Here is a 21,929-nt window from a genome sequence, read left to right as displayed (position 1 = left end):
TATCTAGTCGGGAGTGGTGCTGACTGAAAACAGATGATTTGGAGCGATTCGCGCGCCATCTGTTGGTCATTCTAAGGACTTATTGAACTACCCTCGTACCGTCCGAAAAGTACTTGATCGGAAGGTCTCCAAAATACGCCTCAGTTTCAGCTATGAGCTCCTCATTTGAGTAAAAACGCTGAACAGTGAGCCATCCCTTCAGGTTAGGGAACAAGTAATAGTCGCTGGGGGCCAGGTCTGGTGAATACGGTGGCTGAGGAACCAATTCGAAGCCGATTTCATGCAATTTTGCTTGTGCAACTAAGCATGAATGAACAGGCGCATTCACGTGATGATGAAGCGATTTTTTCTTCTTCAAATGCGTTCGTTTTTCGGCGATTTCGATTTTCAATCGGTCCAATAATGATGAATAGTATGCTTCGGTTATGGTTTTACCTTTTTCAAGATAGTCCACGAATATTATGCCATGTGCATCCCAAAATACGGAGGCCATAACCTTTCCGACCCATTGTTGCGTTTTTGGACGCTTCGGAGCACTTTGACCCAGTGGAACCCACTGTTTTGCCTGTTGCGTTGACTCAGGAGTGTAGTAGTGGATCCAGGTTTCATCCATGGTTATGAATCGGCGCAAAAACTCGGTCGGCTTACGCGAAAATAATTCCAAATTCTGCTGGGAAGCTGTCACACGAATTCGTTTTTGGTCCACTGTGAGCAAACGTGGCACCCATCGCGCGCAGAGCTTCTTCATGCCCAAAACTGAATGCACGACATTGCCTACACATTCCAATGATATGCCTACAGCATTAGCTACCTCTCTCAATTTCACTTTGGGATCATTCAACATCATATCATGGATTTTTTCGACATTTTCTGGTGTAGTGACCTCCTTTGGGCGCCCAGATCGTTCAGCATCAACTGTGCTCGTACGGCCACAACGAAACTCGGTAAACCACTTATAAATCGTTCCAATCGACGGTGCAAAGTCCGGGTAATACTTATCCAGCTTGGCCTTGGTCTCGGGTATCGTTTTCTTGCGAAGATAGTAGTGTTTGTTCAAAACTCGAAACTCAGATTTTTTCATATTAAAAAAAACTCGGAGGTTAGTCGCTTCTCAGTGCTGTAACTTGTAAATGCGTAAACATAAATGGCTGAAGTTTTGACAGGCGTCATTTGAAGGATCGAGCTCGACGAAAATGGTTCACATTAGTGAATACTAATGCCATCTCTTAGAATTTTCAGGTACTTATCAGACTGCCTAGTTTTAGCGTTAGGGAAGGATGTTATTCGAGACATATTTGGTACTGTTAAGAAAGGGTTGTTGATTTTTTTCTTCAAAGGACGTGTCACTATCCGTTTTCTCAGTTGAGTATTCTATATTATAATTTTCTCTATCATTTTTGAATGCCAGTTTGATTTTTTTGTTTATTTTGGTTTGCCTAATTTTTCCAGTGTACTTCTATCTAATTTACGGGTGTGAATTTCCGTACAGTTCTCAGTGTGTTCTTTTTAAACCTTATGATTGTCCAGTATGGCTATTTCGTCTCCAATCAAACAGTAAAGTAATTTTCATTTTACACCAAACTCTCGCTTTCAGCCTCAAGGGAGTAGGGCGAGAGCAGCTGCGACATTATACATATACAAGGTGATTTTTTTAACTTGAAATTTTCTAATATCTCGAAAAATAGGCACTCTATGAAAAAATGTTATGAATCAAAATTTAATCACTCTAAGGAGTTCATACGCTGATGTTAAAATTGATTCCCCCACGCCGTTCCCTGGGGGTGGGGGTAGGGGCAAGTTCGAAATAATTTGTCTGAAACATTTTTCTCGTTTCGCGATAGATGGCGCTGTAATCGACGAGATTCAATTTTTCTTAATTTTACTGTTACTAAGAATGCACGCTTACGATTCTGCAATACTCGAAATTAGTCTTAAAACAAACTACTACTTTTAGCGTAACCCAGGAACAACGACATGGACGTAGCAGTTTCCTGTTCCCTTCGGGGTGCTTGATTAACGTGAGTCCCCTCGCCTCTCACGATTCGAGATACTCAGGGAATGATCTTTTAATTCAAGTAAGTTCTCAAAATGATGAACCTCGGATTCAATGCACTTATTAATCCGTAATTCAAATAAATTTACACAACGGAGAAGTGTATCTTCTCGAATTTCAGCAAATGCACTTGTAATTTGGTCAATCATATTTTCACGTGTTGTTGGTTTTTCTTTGTACACCTTTGTCTTTCAGATAGCCTCACAAAAGGAAATCTGGTGAAGTAAGATCTGGCGATCTTGCAGACCAATTTATCGGATCGCCTCTACCAATCCAGCGACCATTGAAATCACTATCAGGAACTTCTCGTGCTCCCGCTGAATAGTGTGCCGGATCACCATCATGTTGAATCTACATCTTATGCCGTATTTCTAAGATCAAGTCTTCAAGCAATATTGGCAGTTCATTTTGCAAAATGTCTTGATATTTTGTACCATATAAGCTGCCTTCGACAATCTGGGGACCGATCAGTTTGTTGCCAATTATTCCACACCATACGTTGACAGTCTATGGACGCTGGTGTTCGACTTCACGAAGCCACTGCGGATTTTCAATACTCCAGTAGTGCATATATTGTGTCGATTATTCCATGGTTCGTAAAAGACGACTTGTCAGAGAATAATACGTAACGAAAAAAATTGGGATTTTGTTGTATTTGTTCACGTTCCCACTGACAAAAAGCTACCCGATTTTGGAAATCAACGTCATGAAGTTCTTGATATAAAGAGACATGATACGGATGAAATTTATTACGTTTTAAAATTTTCCAAACACTGCTCTGAGACATTCCGGAATCACGAGCAATTCCTCGTGTACTAACGTGAGGATTATTGGCCACTGCAGCTAATACAGCAATTTCATCATTTTCTCCAATAACTGTTCTTGTACGGGTCTTTTTCTTAAGTTGAACACGTCCATTGATAGTAAAGTTTGTAATAGTACAATAAAATGAAACACGTGACACAATTCTATTTGGAAAACGCTGATCGTAGAGATTGACAGCATTATCAAGATTTCTTCTAGCTTCTCCATACATCAGAACCATTTCAATTTTTTCTCGTACGGTTAGGTACTCCATTGTAAAGTAGTATTCGGGATTATCATTGATCTAACTAAAATCAGTTTTGTCCTAAATGTATTTTTTCTAATTTACTGTATTTAAGGAAAGAAAAAAGTTAACACTTTCGTAATGTGTCGGTAGCCTCCACTGACCTCAATCTGCAATAATGCCAGAGCTAAAAATTAGAAATATTCAGGAAACATTTGTTAATGTAAATGTATTACTTAATAATCACTGCTCAAGAACCGACATACGTTTTGGCATGTTTTTCATAATAATAATTATCAAAGAGATCCGAAGCTCTATGGCCCTTCTTTTTAACCGACTTCAAAAAGAAGGAGGTTCTACCTATGTTCGTCGCGATGTATTTTTTTTATGTACGAGTTTTTATTGCACTCGTTCAACGATTCTGTAGTGATTTGAAAAATTCTTTTATTTCATGGTCAGTCATGTCACAATGAAAATGGCGTATTTTTTATTGTTAATGTATTGCAGAATCGTAAGCGTGCATTCTCAGTAACAGTAAAATGAAGAAAAATTGAATTTCGTCGATTACAGCACCATCTATCGCGAAACGACAAAAATTTTTTAGACAAATCATACGGATTTTTATACAAAGAATCCGAATATGCAATAAAAAATAGAAGTTCCTAATTAAGATTTCGAACTTGCCCCTATTGCCACCCCCAGGGGGCGGTGTGGGGAAACCGATTTTAACATCAGTGTATGTACTCCTCAGAGTAATTCAATTATGATTCATAACATTTTTTCATAGAGTGCCTATTTTTCGGGATATTTGAAAGTTTAAAGTTAAATAAATCACCCTGTGTGGGGGGGGGGGGTGTTTGTGGGTGTATATTTGTGTGTGTGTGGACACGCTGGGGCTCACATACATGGCGAGTTGAATGCTACCCGAATTGCACAACAGCAGAGGAGAAGCCATTATACAGGGGTATTTTGATATTTCGCGCCTTTAAAGTTGCATTCGGATCGTTCATTCGGCCAAGTCCGTGCATCTTCGGATGGAGTTTATAATAGTTTCCATGGTTGCGTTCGAAACTTCAAACGGTTATGTCCAGATTCACCTGTTTGCCCTGATCACAGATCACTGTCAGAAAATGTAGGCAATGTCAATTTAAAGTTTACGCATGTAATATTTCATTCACTTTATTTGAAACATATCCTGTCTATTCATAACAAATTTTTTTATGCAGTAAAAATAAGCGTTAAACACCATTCACTCTTTGCCCCCTGGAAGCGCAGAATATTATTACTATTTTATAGTATTTGTCACTCAGCAGCCATTCTATAATGTTATTAACACAGAAAAAAATGAAGTTTACTTCTCAGTTCACATATCTCACTTCATTATTAACTAAACACTTTTATTATTTGTAATTACTATATAACATAACCTATATTGTTTTGACACTTATATCCGTTTGAAGTTTCGAACGCAACCATGGAAACTATCATAAACTTGATCCGAAGATGCACGGACTTGACCGAATGGCCGATCCGAATGAAACTTTAAAGGCGCGATATATGAAAATACCCCTGTATAATGGCTTTTCCCCTGCTGTTGTGCAATTCGGGTAGTATTTAACTCGCCATGTATGTAATCCCCAGCGTGTCCAACCTGTATATATATATATATATATATATATATATATATATCAATTGGAAACGAGTCAGGCGGCCCTCACTGTTTACGTTTCTATCCCCTCGAAATCAGTCCAAAGCCATTTGAAGGCAACCCCCGACACTTGACTGAAGGCGAGAGTTTGATGTATATCTATCTCTTCTTTACTTATATTAAATATAACATTAATTTAAGTCCAATTCACTTCACTTGTTGAGGAGTGTAGATTTCTTGCTTCTTCGTTGAGACCGTAGACTCAACCGTAGATACTTTTTTTACCGCTGTTTGTTGCGTTTCAAATGGATTTGTAAATTGATGTGTTTCATAAGATAGTGCTTTTTATCTTGAAACTAATTATTATACCAAGAAAACTACCTCCTGAGGTGACGGGTCTTTCGTGAAAAGATCCGGAGTCCGTAATTCTGCAGAATTCTGGTGTCTTTATTCCGATTTCTGTTTCCAAGATTTTTCCTAATAATAGGCATCTTTTTATATCTCGATGAAGTCTTATCCTGGCAGGATCACCAATAATAGTCCACAAGAGGGTCAATAATATTATAAGATATTTATTAAAAATTAAAATTATACAAGGAATCTGCATTATCATAAGAGAATAACAGATTTTGTTAACCTTCTACCGCCCACAGTGACATATATGTAACGTTTGGAAGGCTTGAGTTTTTTAAATATGACTTTGAGACGAACAGAAATTTTTAGCGCAAGGATTTACATGAAAGTCAGGACGGTAATGAGCTAGAATTTTAGTTTTGTATACACTCCGCCATAGGAATAATGTGCCTGAATATCTGAAAATTCAGAAAAAAGGAAAGTTTTAAGCGGTAGAGGGTTAACGTCTTTATAGACTAAATGGAGCTTCGAATTGAAAATTTCACAGAACTTCTGATTGGCGGTCGGGTGCTTTTCCATCAGGCTACTAGAGAGATCGAAATAAGAATCCTTTTTCAGAATTACACGCATTCTTGTTCCAGGTGTTACAAGTCAAATTTTGAAAGAAATCTGTAATATCAATAGAAAATAACAGAATTTCTTTATGTCTTTAAAGACTAGATAGAGCTTTGAATTTAACAAAATTTTAATGAAATTTTGTCTGAAAAATATCTCCTTTCACCCCGCTGGAAAACGAACCACAGAACTTCAGATTGCCGGTCGCGTGTATTTCTGAAAAGGGATTCTTCTCTAGATGCCTCGAGTAGCTTAGTGGGAAAGTACCGGAACGGCATTCGGAAGTTCTGTGGTTCGATTCCCAGTGGAACCGAAGGAGAAGACCTTTTTTTAGAAAAAATTAAAATTATAACTAAAATTGTATGAAAGCCGACGTAGCTTTTTTATATGTAAATATTAATTATATTTTATAGTATCTTAAATTTAGGCGTATGTTTTAATTTGATAATTAGACAAAAATAATAAGAAACGTGTATTAGTGAGCGCACCTAGTGCACTTTGTTTACTAGTATATTATAAGCTTCATTAAATTCAGTTTTCCAAACTTCGAATCTAACAAGATTTTTTTTGTGTTTCATTAATTCACTGACGTAAGGTAATAATGGATCTGACGTTAACACATAACTCGTTCTCAATTTAAGCATTTATTATGTCATACATTATGTATACTATTATATCATAGAATAATAACGAGAAAATTTTTTGCAATAATTTCATTAATTGAGATAATTATTTTACAAACTTCAATCTTCATTATTTGAATTGAACATGTATTTGGTGCCTCTCAGTAAAGTTAAAAATAATAAATTATAACAAAATATCTACCAATACTAATTTGCTAGGTAAATCTGATTCTTTAGATCAATTTTCCCGATTAAATTTGAAAAATCACCATAAGCACCTAAAATCGAGAATGTTGACATAGTTATATTCTTTTATCCTTTTTTACACAGTAATAAGGGGACAAATTCTTTAAATAAAAATAATGTTGGTACAAATATTAATTTCCAATTGAAACGCTTCAAATATAAATACATGAATATTTTAAATTAAAATGATGAATCATTAACCAAAAAAATTATGTTTTAACAAATTAATTCAAATTTAAACCAAGCAGTGGAATCTTTCCAAAAAAGGGATTTTATTTAGAAATAAAAAATTTTAACTTATTAAAAAATGAGAACTATTTCACAAAATAGTTGATTTTGCAATCAAATTGTGGAAATTTCGAGTCAAAAAGTAGATTTTTTGTAATACAATTGAATTTTCAACAACAAAATTTATTTTTGAACAAATAGTTCAGTTTTTACTTTAAAGAATCATTTTTATTTTTAAAAAAGGATTTTTTAACAGAATAATTACATTTTCAACCAATAAGACCAATTCTATGCAAGAAACGTAATTTTTGGTGAGCTTTCTATTAGATTTTTACGTTTGTAAGCTAAAAACATGCATTTTCTACAAAGCATTTAGTTTTCCAAAAAAAACTGTACGTCAACAAAATAGTTCAATTTTCTATCAGAGATAAATCTTCAACCAAGAAAGATTTTTCAGTCAATAATGAAAAAAAAAACAATTTCAACGAAATTGTAGAATTGTTGAGCCAGAAATAAATTTTCTACAAAACAGTTTAGTGTTTAACCACAAATGTGAATTTTCTACAAAATAATTAATAAAAAAAAATTGTCAACAAAAGAATTCAATTTTCCAACAAACAGAAGAATCCTCAACCAAGAAAGATTTTTCTTTCCAGAAAGAAAACAAATTATAACGAAATTGTTCAATTTTAAATTCAAAAATTAATTTTCTACATAAGTTTCATTTTTAACTCGATAATATGAATTTTCAACAAAACAAAAAGACACATTTTTTAACAAAATTGTTACATTTTTTACCAAAAGACCTGAAACATCAAAAAATTAGGCATTTTATCGAAGTAGTAAAATTTGAAACTAAAGTAGATAAATCTTCAACCAAAAAAATTAACCTTTAAGCAAATGTTTAATTTTTAATTAAATATTTGAATTTCTAAACAAATTATTTACTTTTCTACGATCTGTTATATTTTTACACACACACAAAAACGAATTTTCAATTGCAGAATCTCCCCTTACTGAACCAAACTGATATTGATAGAATATCAATTGAGATCAAATGATCCTTTTATGTAGAATACTGCATTGCTCTTATTCCTGTTACTCATTACGTAATGACCTACATAATCAGAGATTAAAACGAAACGAGTTTGACGATTGGAAAAAAAAACAATGAACACGTTGAGGTACAGGTAACATGATCAGCATCCACATTGATTAGATCAGACAATAGTAATTGAAAGGAATGTTCTATTGAATAAAATGTTATCTTATTGCATTAGAGCACGGCCACATAGATCACGAAGTGATCGTCATCTATGAAAAATTAAAAATACAAATACGAAGTACAAACTCCTAATCCCATGGTTATCAAGAAACATTACAAAAAAATTGCCGTCTCCTATTACCATTACTTTCTATAGACTTTCTGTAATTGCAACTAGCAGCTGATTCCACTCAATACATCTTTTTTCAGATACTAGTATCATTAGTATTTTCTCAAATAAAAAATAAAAGTTACGGATACCCATTTATTTTTTATTATTTTTTTAAGGTTATATCAATATAATCTTCCTACGATTCTTGAAAATATTCAAGAAGATATTTGAAAATTTGAAATATGTCGCTACAAAATTTCAACAAAAAAGTTCATCTTGAACCAAATATTTGAATTTTCAAGCAAAAAACATACATTCTAAACAAACAAATTTAATAGTTGATATTTCAGCCATAAAGACTTTCATGATAATAAAAAATAGTTAAATTCATCCAAAAGAGATCAATATTCAACAAAATAGTTGAATCCTCAACCGAAAAAAAATTATTTTCATCCAGTTATATTTTTAATTAAAAATTATGTTAAAAATTCCAAACCAGACAAATTTTCAATAAAAAGTTTATTTTTTAACTCAAAAATATGAATTTTCAACCAAACGCATGAATTTACTATCGAAATTTGCTACTTCTTTTTTACAAAAAAAATCTGCAACTACGATGAATAATAATAATAACAATAATAAATAATAATAAATAATAATAACTCTCAACAAAATAATTGAATCCTCTACTGAAAAAGATTTTAATTTTAAACCAAAGATTTTCAATTTTAATTTAAAAAGTGTGAAAATTCTACCAAAAGAAATGAATTTCAACAACAATAAATAATCATTTTCAATCAAATTTTTCGCAACGCAAAAAGATTTTTTAGTCTATAATAAAAAAAGAACTATGCATATTATAATTTAAATGAAAAAAAAACTACTTTTAGCAAAAATAAAAATTAGAAAAAAATATTTATTTTTAAAATTTTCTTTATTTATTTACTTTAAGGGTATAAAAATATAATTTTCCTCTGTTTCGCTAGAAATTTGAAAATGTCTTCAATGTTTCAGATGTCAAACAATTGTTTTAAAAAATTAAGAATATTTTATAAATGTTCGTAAATCTTTCAAAGTTTTGAAATATTTTTAAATTCTTTGAAATTCTGAAAATCCTGAATTATTGACAACTTTATCAATCTTTTATTACGTTTGAAAATCTTTATAAATAATTTTTTTAAACAGAGGATCATTTTAAATATTCCCAGGGATCTTGAGAACAGTTTTTTCTTATCTTATAACCTTTCAAAATCTTAAAAATGTTATTTCGAATCCTTCAGAAATCTACATTTGTTTAAAATTTTGTATTATTTTTAAAAATTACTTTCGAATCTTCAAGATTCTTTTTTGATAATTTTTTAACTCTTTTTCAATATTCTCTTCAAATAAATGTTGTGAAATTAAAACCTGAAAACATTTTCCGAGAAATGTTAAAAAAATTTGTTTATTCTCTTGAAACCTTGCAATTAACCTTCCAATGAATAAAATGATTTTTTTATCATTCAAAAATATTTAAATATCTCTTGAACCTTTTCGATTTTTGTCGATAATTTTGCAAAATTGAAACATTTTGCTTTGAAATGTTTTATATTCTTCTCAGGAATTCTAAGAAATCGTTCAAAACCTTTTCAATATCTTTAAATAATTTTTTAAACAAAAAATTATTTTAAATTTTACCTGGAATCTTCAGCAAAAAAATCTACATTTTCTTTTAAATTTGTCGGTACTGGTAAGTTTTTGGTTACCGGTACCGACAGTTTGTCGTATAGTTACCTACAGTCTATTGAAGTTTAAAAATTACAGCCTGGTATCAAAATGTTGAGAACAGAATTCGTTCCCAATAGTAAAAATAATTACACTGTTCTCTTTTATCAACAATACTTAGAAATATTTTTGAATAATTTTTATCATCAAGTAGAGTTATTTATGTGGAAATTATGATTCACTAAGTTGATGATCCAGAAAATTCTTAATCCTAATTTATATAGAATACATATATAGCCTCATTTAATATGGCCAAGGAGTTGTAAATAGAATCCTTTTGTAATTTTAAAAATATTAAGTCAAAACGTTAACAATAGAATATATTTGACTTTATTATTCAAGAATAATTTCAAATTTTAAGTTTTTCTTTTAGAAATAAGTCTTTAAAATTAAAATTCCTCATTTGGTAATTGCGACTTACAAAATTCTCGAATATTAAAAAGAACAAACTTAAAACGATCAGTTAAAGTTGTATGCAATCAGTCAACAACACTAAGTACGAAATTTTCGATAATTTCTTTACAATTCTTTTTTTATATAGAAAATTACTAATATAGTCTTAAAAAATTTATTTTTATTCTGTAATCGATTTTTCTCCAAGAAAAAAGAATCTCAAAACCTGAAATCAGTTTAATACTCTTTTTAACACCTAGCTTAAATTTTTTCAGGGACGCACCTTCGCGAAGATTATTCAAGATTACATATCCAATTATCGGCCTCTACAAGAATCATATTTACACGTTTATGAAACCTTAGAAGGCAAGAAGGTTTACAATGAAACTTTGGCCTGTGTAAAAGAGCAATTTCCCCAATATGTCAGGGAAATCGAAGGAACTGCAGATGGAGCCGAAGTCCCCTTCCATGAGGTAATTTTCACTTTATTTTAAGAATTTAAAAACTGTTTCAATTTTATGTCGATTTAAATATTAATTTTATTATTGTCTCAATAAACGACACGAGAGCTGATTGTGTCATCGGACTTTTCTGACTTTCTCGCGTCATAATTAAATACCTACAAGGACAACTTACTTTAACTAAAGGTCATTGCACGAAGAATTTCATAAGGTTTCCAAAGGTTAAAAAAAAATATTGTTATGTGTATTCTAGACAGAGATATCACATTTAAAAGTGAAGGTTAATTTTTAACAGGTCACGCGGTTAGTCCGATAATAGATGTCGGTCGCGTTTATGAATTTAAAATGTAGCATGCTCGCAAAAAATATTATTTTATAAATCGGTAAAGATTTTTCAACTTTTAATGACTTTTATCAAAATAGTTGAATTTTAAAATCAAAAAGAAGAGTCACTTCATTTTCAACCGAGAATGATGACTATTTTACCCGAAAAGATGAATCTTCAATCCAAAAAGACGAATTTTCTATCCAAAACAGTTGATTTTTGAGCAGATAGGATTACTTTTTGACAAAATAATTGAATTTTTAACAACAATCCAATAAGGCGAATATTCTATCCAAAAAGTTGAATTTTTTATCAAAAAAGATTACTTTTTAACAAACAAAAAATGAATTTTCAGCTGTATAATTAAATCTTTAACAAAATTGTTCATTTTCAACCAGAAAAAAATTACTTTTGTCCGAAAAAGATAATTGAATTTTCAACAATATTATTTCATAATCCTGTGAAGATTTGTCAGTGTTTAATGGCTCAAATGAAACGTAGAATACTAAAGATCATTTTTGTGTAATATCAAATCAATAAATTTTATTTTTCAGCTCCTGTCTAGAGTTGAAGTTGAAACAAAATGCCTTAAAAATCGGAATGTTATTTTTATCTTTCTCACGTTATAATTTAACATCCCCAATACCTAATCACTCAAACAGGGGATCATTTAACGCAGAATTTGATAAGCTTCCCAAAGGTCTTTTAAAATTATTTTTATCTATATTCTGGACGGTGTTATTACCTTTCAAAGTCAAGGCTACTTGTAAATAGGTCGCGCGGTTATTGCGATATTACCTATCGGTAGTGTAGTCGGCAAAAGTAATTAACAATAAGAAAATAACAGGGCAGAAAATAATAATGCGGAATGACAAGAAGGCTTATTGAAAGTGGTTATGCAAAATAAGGTCAGTAGCATGTTGCAGTCAAGTGATCGACATTTCGTTTTCAATGTCGTTCACAAACTATACAATTATAAATCTTTCTCCATGAATAATTATTATCGCAACGAATATATCATCTTGTCATCAGGTAGTTATTACGTATATGATCAGTATTTCCAGAGAAATTTATCCAGAATTGTCACTAAATTCTTAAATGAAGTTGAAAAAACATCATTAGCAGTTTATTTTGAAAAATTACAAATAACTTCTTATCTTCTTTTTCTTATTGTCTTATTTCAGACTTCACACCCCAAAATTATATAAAAATGGGGGAAAATAGGATAATGTTGAACGAAAATAGGGTTATATTAGGGGATTCAATTCTGTTGAATAATAACATTAATTTAGGTTACTATAGTAATAAAAATGATTTAAATTTAATTTAAAAATATTTTTAACCTACAAAGATAGATTTCAACTAAATGGTCGAATTTGTAAACAAAAAAGACCTCCAGTCAAAATCGAAATAATTTAATTACCCAGCCAAAAAGATGAATTTTTTAGAAGAGACGAATTTTTCAACCAGGAAAGTTAAACTGCCAACAAAAAGTTCAATTTTAACCAAGAAAGATCACTTTTTAAGCTTTTAAATAGAAACGAGTCGAACTTGAAAAAATACGATTTTTCAACAATTGAAACAGTTCAATTTTGAACAAATGAGTTGAGTTTCCAAGGTAAAAATTATAATATTTTGGAATACCGTTGACTATGAAACGCGAGAAGATGAATTTTCAACAACAAAAAAGTTTATTTTTATCCAAGAAAGATGAATTTTCAAAAAAACATTTGAATTTTCGTCCAATAAGTTGACATTGTAACAAAATAGTTGAATTTTCGACAAAAAAGATCAATTTTCAATACAAAAGGACGAATTGTATATAAAAAATGAATATTCAACAAAACAGTTAAATTATCTACAAAAAGAAGGACTTTTAAACAAAATGGTTGAATTTACAAGAAAACAAGATCGATTTTCAACCAAGAAAGATGAATTTTCCTTTAAGAACTTTTCTACCGATATAAAGGAATTTTCAATAAAAAAAGGACAAATTATCTATCCAAAACGTCCAATTTTAACAAAAGATTTGAATTTTTGACAAAAAAGTTCACTTTCAACAAAGAAAGATAACTTTTTTCCAAAAAAAGATGAATTATCAATTCAAGGAACAAATTTTCTATGAAAAACTACAAATTTTCAACAAAACAGTCGAAGTTTCGACCAAAAAAGATTACTTGTTTACAAAATAGTTTAATTTTCAAGTCAAAAGGACGATTATTTGATAAGAAAGTTCAATTTTCTACTACAAAAGTGGAATCTTTAGCGAAAAATTAATTTTGAACCAAAAATGATGGATCTTCTATTCAAAAATATGAATTTTCAACCCAAAAGGAAGAATTTTCTATTCAAATATACAAATATTCAATAAAACTGTTGAATTTTCAACAAAAAAGATGATTTGTTAACAAAATAGTTCAATTATCAATCCAAAAGGACGAATTTTTTAGAAAGCAGTTTAATTTTCAACGAGAAAAGCGGAATTTTTAACAACAAATTTATTTTCCAACCAAAAGTAATCACTTTTCTACCAGAAAAGATGAATCTTTATTTCAATAAAAGGACGAATTTTCTATCCAAAACAGTTAAGTTTTTAATAGAAAAGGATTACTTTTTAACAAACGGGCTGAATTTTCAGCAATATAATTAGATTTTTAACAAAATTGATCATCTTCAACCAAGGAAGATGACTTTTGTCCCAAAAGAGATGAATTTTGAATTTAAGAAGAGGAATTTTTTATGCAAAAAGACAATCAACAAAATAGTTTAATTTTCGACAAAAAAATATGACTTTTGAACAATATAGTTAAATTTTCAGTAAAAAAGACCAATTTTTTAGAAACCAGTTGAATTTTCAACCAGAAAAGTGAAATTTTCAAAAAATAAGTTAAGTTTTTAACCAAAAATTATGGATCTTCTACCCAAAAGTTCATTCAAAAGTTCAATTTTCTATCACCCTTCTGCCAGAAAAAATGAATCTTTACTTCAAAAGAAGGAATTTTCTATCCAAAACGGTAAAGTTTTAAATAAAAAAAGATTACTTTTAAGAAAACAGTTAAATTTGCAGGGAAAAAAGAAGAATTTTGTAGAAAGCCGTTGAATTTTCAACAATAAAAGTGGAATTTTTAACAAAAAAAACTCATTTTTAACCAAGGAAGATGAATTACAATCAACACAGATGAATTTTTAATAAAAAAGGACGAATTTTCTATAAAAAGATATGGATGTTCAATAAAACAGTTGAATTTTCGACCAAAAAATATTACTTTTCGACCGAATATTTCATTTTTTAACATTATAATTAAATTTTCATCATAATAGATGAATTTTTAATCAAAAAACATGAATTCTGAACCAAAAATATAGAAGAAGGCTTTTAGGAAAAAGCAGAATTTCTCAAAAACAAGGATAAAGTAAATTTTCTTTAAAAAGGGGAAAAAGAGAACAGGGGAAAAGTGTGAAGTCTATTCAGTTAATCATTCACTTAGTGAAATCAAATTTCTCACATATAGAATTTTCGAAAATTACTTTAGAGCTTAAATATCAATTTAAAGAATTAAAATTTTAAACCCAAATCTGAAAACTTATTTTACTTTACTTGAAAATATTAAATAAGTTTCATCATTTTATCTTTAAAGTCTTCTTGAAGTTTTAAAGAAATCATAATTTTGGTTCTATAAATGTAAGCGTCATGGAAGCATTAAAACTTTCAATTTAACCACCCGCCACCATTTATTTAAATAATGAATTAGTATTTTTTTTAAATTTGTATAAAAATTTTAACCGCTATTGCTAGCACTTTTTTCATTTATAATACAAAATTTGCCTTTCTTTCAATTTTTGTAGAGTTAACAAAAAATTATCATTTTCTTTTATCTTCTTTTTACTTTCAGCTATTCCTAATGCACCTGGATGATATTTTACCCAACGTCGTTGAAGGAACCCAGGGTCAGCAGCAGCCTGTAGGTTGCACCTCAATAATCTGTAACCAACCAGGCCAGGTAATAAAATTTTTTTATATTTTTGACCGATTTATTTTTAAAACTGATTTCTTATAAAAATTATTTTTCTTGCCCTTTGTTGGATTTTTCTTTAAAAAGTAGGGATAACAATAAAATACATCAATCCTTTTTTGGCCAATTAAATTAACAGAACCCTGCTTTATTGAAACAATTTTAATCATTTGTAAAATACAATAAAGTTGTTTTATAACAAAAATATTATTTTGTTAAAGAAGCTTCAAAAACATTTGGGATGTTTACGGGTTTTCTACCTACAAAAATAAACTTTAAAAAATCGACAAGTCAAAAATAAATAAAAGACGGATAGGAACCATTTTTTCCAGTCATTTTGTGGGCTATTAATTTTTTGTTTGCAAACTTTAAAAATTATATCAAAGTCATTGAAGACCTAAGTGTCAAAAAATTACCAGAAAAGAATTTAAGGAATTGAAAAATAAAAAATAGATTAACTCAAAATTAAGTATTCTTAAATTCTGCTATTTATCTATTTTTAATGGCTTCAACTTCGTACGTTTTTTTCGAGTTTTCTTTTATCTGCTGAAATTCAACGATATTCAAAAGATTTTTTAAACTTGCTAGAAAAAAAACTGATGTGGAAAGGTTTTAACATTCGCAAGCCATTTTGTACTTTTTCTAGAAAACTTACTGAAACCGGATGGTTGAAAAACTATATTTTCAAAATTCCCTGATTTTTGCCTGAACAATTTTTCATTTTTCCTTGAACATTAATATTCGAAGATCAGCCATGAAAAATAAAAGATGAACTTTTAATCCAAAAGGAAAAATATTCAACAAAACAGATGAATTTTTTAGAAAAAATGACATTTTTAATAATAAAGTTCAATTTTCCACAAAATAGTTGAATTTTGAACTATTGCTAAATTTTCAACAAACAAAAATAATTTTCAACTAAAAATATGAATATTTAACTGGAATAGTTTAATTTCACGTTAAAAAATGTCAAGCAAATCGTTCCATTTTCAATCAAAAAGATGAAAATTATATAAAATGATTAAATTTCTACTAAAACAGATGACTTCTAAAACCAAAAAGACGAATTTTCAAAAAAAAAAATGGTTGAATTTTGAACTAAGAAAGATTTCCGTTGAATTTTCAACATAAAGTATAAGTTTAATTTTTAACTAAAAAAATGTCAAGAAAACAGTTGAACTTTCACCAAAAAAGAGAATTGAACTTTGGGTCAATAATTAAATCATTAACTAAAATATAACAGTCCCGCATATTTCCCGCACAAATGTATTTTCCTCACAATTCCCGCTTTTCAAGCTTTTCACTTTATGCAGTTAAAAACATATTTCTCAAAAGAAAAAAATAGCCTAACAAAAATAAATATTTAAATAATTTAGTACTATTTATAACAATATTCTTTTATAATAATGCTATACAAAGTTGCGGTATTTTTTTTAATTTTCCACTTTTCAATTAGAGTGAGGTGATAATTATTTTATTTAAAAAACATGATTTCTTAAAACAATTTTTAATTATTATGCTTTTTTAATAATGCTAGTCAGTTTTTTTTCTGAACTTTTCAAATATTTGTCTTATACAGCTATCTAGTTGCGGTTTCAATCTTTCAACCTTGCTTTGGCATTTTAGTTATGAAGAAATAGTAAATAAACAACAGAGAAAATATTTTTTTAAATAATCTTTTTCCTTTTTGTGGATATATTTTTTTTCTGAAATTGAACCAGTTATTGAAAATATTGTCAACTTCTTCTATATGGATCATACTGAATGTGACTTTTACTTGAATTAGTTACTGAAAGGCGTTTTGTTTAAACTACAATAATATTTTTTTAACATTAGAAAAACTTTGAATTATTTTATTGAAAAATGTCTTGCTATAAAAACACGTTTTTTTTCAATATTATTCATTACGATAGTTTCCTTACTCTTCAATATTATCAATATTATAGGTTAATCGATTCGTCTCAAAACAACACATCTGTTATATTCTCAAATTAACTTTAAATTATGATAATGAGAACATTTTTTTCTATAAAAATCGATTTTTAATTCAATATTAATTACCAGAACTTCCTTACTTTGCAATAAAATGTATTAATATTATAGGTCGATCGATTAGTCTCGAAGCAAGAAATCTTCTGTATTATTTTATCAACTTTGAATTACGTAAAAGAAAAAAGTTTTAATAAAAAACCGATTTTTTAAATATTATAAAGTGCTAAGAAAAATTCAATAAATATTTTTAATATCCTTTTTTCAATTTCAAGATATTAGTGGTGAAAATGAGCCCTCTAAATTTCATACATTTATCTGCAAACGTTTTCAATGTATCGTGTTCACACAAGTGTGACATCCACTCATACACAGACGCGCCCAGGCAATTGCTTATAACATTGCATTAAACATTTTTAAATTGAGGAACGTTTAATTAAATGAATTACATTTTTTTCGAAAATGTTAACATCACAAAGCTTCCTCTATGGGGAAGCAAAAGAATTAAAATAATTAATTCCGAAAAATTTGAGAACTATTAAAAAAATTATACTTGTTGAGATTTACTTATTATCTCTCCATAACTAAAAAGTTCAGGAAAAGCTAAAAATTTAGAAAAAACCTGCAATTTCCTAGAATTACTATAAGAAAAGATAGTCATATATGGTAATAAACTGTTCAAACAATTATTTTTGTTGACTTGAATTAATTATTACCTTACTAAGTAATAAGTGGATAAAAAGTTGAAAATTTCAGAAAAACTGTAAATATCTATAGAATAAGATAATTATAAGCAAGAATAATTTGTTTACACAATTATGTTTGTTCAATTTATTTAATTATTATCTCGCAAGCGGTTAAAATTGGACCAAAAGTTGAAAATCTCGGAAAACCCGCAACTTTCTGGCATTGTTTAAAGAAAATATTATTAAAAATAATAAAAAATCGTTGAAACAATTATTTTTGTCAAATTGATTTAATTATTACACTACTCTAATTGAAATGTGGATAAAAAGTAGAAAATTTTAGAAAAACTGTAAATATCTATAGAATAAGATCATTATAAACAAGAATAATTTGTTTAAACAATTATGTTTGTTCAATTTATTTAATTACTACCTCGCAAGCACTTAAAAGTGGACAAAAAGTTGAAAATCTCGGAAAACCCGCAATTTTATGGCATCATTTAAAGAAAATATTATTAAAAATAATAAAAAATCGTTGAAACAATTGTATGTGTTAACTTTCATTGATTGCTGCCTCACTCTAACTGAAAAGTTGGAAGCAAGTTAAAAAAAGACAGAACGAAACACGACTTTCTATAACTCTCTTATAAGAGAGCATAATTCCTATGAACGTCGTTCAATTGTTTAAAACATTTATTTAGACATATAATTATAAGTATTATTTTCTGCATTAAAAACAATTTGTACTAAAAGAAACCACCGAAAAAAATAATTGGCGCCAAAAACTCACCAAACTCAATATTTTTTGTGTGGAGTTTTTTGGAACCCCATAAAATAGACTTATGTGGGTGTAATTCAAAAAGTAATTTTGGAATGGAGCTGTCGCCTTAATTTTAGATAATATATTTTTTTCAAATACTGCATGAAATTCCAAAAATTACAGCACATTTAAAAAAAATTAGATTACTTCACTTATGAGAAAAAAAATATATGTAAGAAAAAGTATCTAAAACCCTATTCAAACAACTCTGTGATCTTGAAACGCCAAATCCTGCAAACCGCTGAGCCAATCAGAATACTGGTATGCAGTGGCTTCATTGATCCACTTTACACATTCCATTTTTAGTAAAATTCTAAGCATTTTGAATACCTTTCTGGCCCATTCTTCTTACTTATTAAACACGATTTAAATAATAAACGTGAAAATAGTTTATATAGATTTACTCCTATATCTAGCAGCCATATTAATTCCCCCATCAACTGCGCTAATCAGACTGATGTTTACTTCAGACGCTGACCCAATCAGAATATTCCATCTTCCCGCAAAAAATGTAAAAAGTGTTCTCTTTACATATTAAACAACAAATAAAACTTATTAAAAAAAAAAACTTTTCTCAAGTAAATATATTAAACTTTTGGTCCCTTTTAATTTCACCGGGAAAAATATACTTGAAAATATGCAATAACCCCATTGTATTCTATGGCTAATTGTAAAGATAGTTGAGGGTCAACTCGACACACCTATATTGAGTAAATCTGAATAAAATTTACAAAAAATTTATTTTTTAAGAGTACGAGTTGAAGTTCTCTAGGGTAAATTTGTCTGGGGTAAATTCGGCTAGAGTAAGGGATAAAGTTATCTAGGGTACAAGATAAGTTCTATTAGGATACGGGGTAAAGTCGGATAGGGTACGGGTTAAAGTCGCCTTGTGTACAATGTAAAGCTTCTAGTCGGGACTAAGAAATCCTAAAAACGTAATAACTAGAGAAAAAAAACAATTTCTCATGCATTGTTGTACCATCAGGCCAAATCACTTTTAGGATAAAAGTGACTCACTCGGTTGTAGCTTCGTTATACTGTCGGCGACCAAGGAATTCGCTGATCAATCTCTCTAGCAATCACCCCAGGTGTAGAGCTTCGCCACTAAAATTTTATTTTAAATACTTGCAGGAAATTTTGGGACATAACGAAGATGCCCTGAGTGAGACCTTGAACCACTGGTACCTGGTGGATGCTCACGTTATTGAACCTGGCTTAAGAGAAGAAAAATTCACTTCTCTCAGCTATGCTGGTTTCCTACCCGGTTACACAATGGGTTACAATCATCATGGACTCGTTTACAGTATTAACACTCTCAGTGCAAAAACCCTTAGATCTGCGAAAACTCGTAAGATCTAATAATTAATAATTTAATAGTACATAAATATAAAAAATACAGGATGGCCGCAGAATTTCATTTTTAAATTATCTTATTTTTCGATTTGTTTGAATATTGTATCTTTTGATATTTTTGTATATTGTTGTATATGGTAGTATGTTATAGTGGTTTTATTATTGTACAAAAAGTTATACAAGAATTTATCCTGGAATTTTTTTAAATGCCCTTAAATATTCAAAATCCTTCGAAATCCCATTAAATTACTGAAATATATTTAAAATACCCTTAGATATTTAAAATGCTTCAAATATTTTGAAATCCCTTGAAGTTATTTATAGCTCTTGAAAGTTCTTTTAAATTTCTAAAAATATCATAAAATCCTTTAAACCTTTGGAAATCCCGTAATTCCGTGATTTTTTTTTTCCTTTTTCGTTAAAATTGAAAAAAAAATTGAAAATCCCGTGGAATTTTGGTAATTTATTGAAAATGTATGTGAATCTTTTTAAATATCCTAAAATATTCAAAATCCTTTCAAATACCTTCAAGTTATGAGGATCAGTTGAAAATTACTTGAAATCTTTTAAAATGTGCCAAAATATTTCGAAACCTTAAAAACCCCGTAAAATTTAGTAATACCCTAAATGTAGTATCCTAAAATATTTCAAATAATTTGAAATCCCTTTCAAGATTTTTGAAGCTGCTAAAAATAGGTTGGAATTTTTAAGAATGCCATAAAATCTTCAAAATCCTTTAGTAATTCACTGAATTTTTTTTGGTTTTTTTGGGTGGAATTCGTTAAAATTTTCAAAAATACCCTAAATTCTAAAAAAAGGCTTTGGAATCAATTTAAATGATTGAAATCTATTTAAAATACCTTAAGATATTTTAAATCCTTTACACCCTGAAATACTAAAGTACCCTAGAATCTTTAAACTTGTAGAAATCCCCATGAAATCTGGTTAATCTCTTTAAAATCTATTGGAATCTTTTAGAATGTCATAAAATCTTCAAAAACTTTGAAAATAACTTCTGATATTTGAAAATTTATCAAAATAACTTGATAGTTTGTTAAATGCCTTAAAATCATTGACATCCCTGGACATCTGAAAAAAAAACATTTAAACTTTTAAAATATCAAAAAGTATGTTAAGCCCTTCCAAGACATTTAAAAAAAAGCTTAAGAATTTTTTAGATCTTTGAAAATTCCTAGATATTTTTTTTAATACTATAAAATCTTTTAAATCTTTGGAATCTCATCTAGTTATTCTGGTAAATCTATTAAAAATTCCTTGGAATTTTTATAAGTACACCAAAATATTCGTATTCCTTTGAAATCGCATGAAAATTTTTGTAATCTCTTAAAGAATCATGTGAATCTTTTAAAATATCCTAAAATATACCAAAGTCTTTAAAAAAACGTCCAAATTATTGAAATAAATTAAAACTTCCTTCAAATGTTTTGAGAATTTCCTCAAATATTTAAGATCCTTTGAAATCCCTTGAAACTGTTTAAAGTTTTTTAAAATGAATTTAAATCTTTTAAAATATCCTAAAATATTAAACATCTTTTAAAATTACTTCAAATGATTGAAATAATTAAAAATAATTAAAAATTTCCTTCTGATGTTTGAAAATACAGTAAAATATTCCAAATATGTAATTTGAAATCTTTTGAAATCCCTTGAAACTTTTTTAATTAGTTCAAAATTCGTTGGAATTTTTGAAAATAACCTAAAATATTAAAAATGCTTTGGAATCATTATCATAATCATATATTAAAAATGTCTTGGAATCTTTCAAAATACCCTAAAATGATTCCGAAGAATTCAAGAAAATTCAGATATAGATACAGTCTGTCAAGTTAAAGCGTGGGTGGCTTTACTCGCAGTCGGGAAGGTGTATCGACATGATTTTGGTGTCAAAATATTAAGAAGAGCTCCCTCTTTCA

The 21,929-nt window shown here is 29.2% G+C and overlaps 1 protein-coding gene across 2 annotated transcripts in view; it reads left to right on the top strand.

The window, feature by feature from the left end:
* Positions 1 to 21,929, top strand: part of LOC117176852 — a 35,427-nt gene that overhangs the window by 10,302 nt on the left and 3,196 nt on the right. For both annotated transcript variants that reach the window (XM_033367194.1, XM_033367195.1), the window contains exons 3-5: positions 10,624 to 10,821; positions 15,028 to 15,135; positions 19,774 to 19,990. In XM_033367194.1, coding sequence (XP_033223085.1) covers positions 10,624 to 10,821; positions 15,028 to 15,135; positions 19,774 to 19,990 — 523 coding nt within the window. The remainder of the gene's footprint in view (positions 1 to 10,623; positions 10,822 to 15,027; positions 15,136 to 19,773; positions 19,991 to 21,929) is intronic.

This window comes from Belonocnema kinseyi, chromosome 7 (genome assembly GCF_010883055.1).
Source record: "Belonocnema kinseyi isolate 2016_QV_RU_SX_M_011 chromosome 7, B_treatae_v1, whole genome shotgun sequence".
In the NCBI taxonomy this organism is placed as follows: Eukaryota; Metazoa; Arthropoda; class Insecta; order Hymenoptera; family Cynipidae; genus Belonocnema; species Belonocnema kinseyi.
Note: the sequence above shows the minus strand (reverse complement) of the source record. Positions and strands in the feature narration are given on the sequence as shown.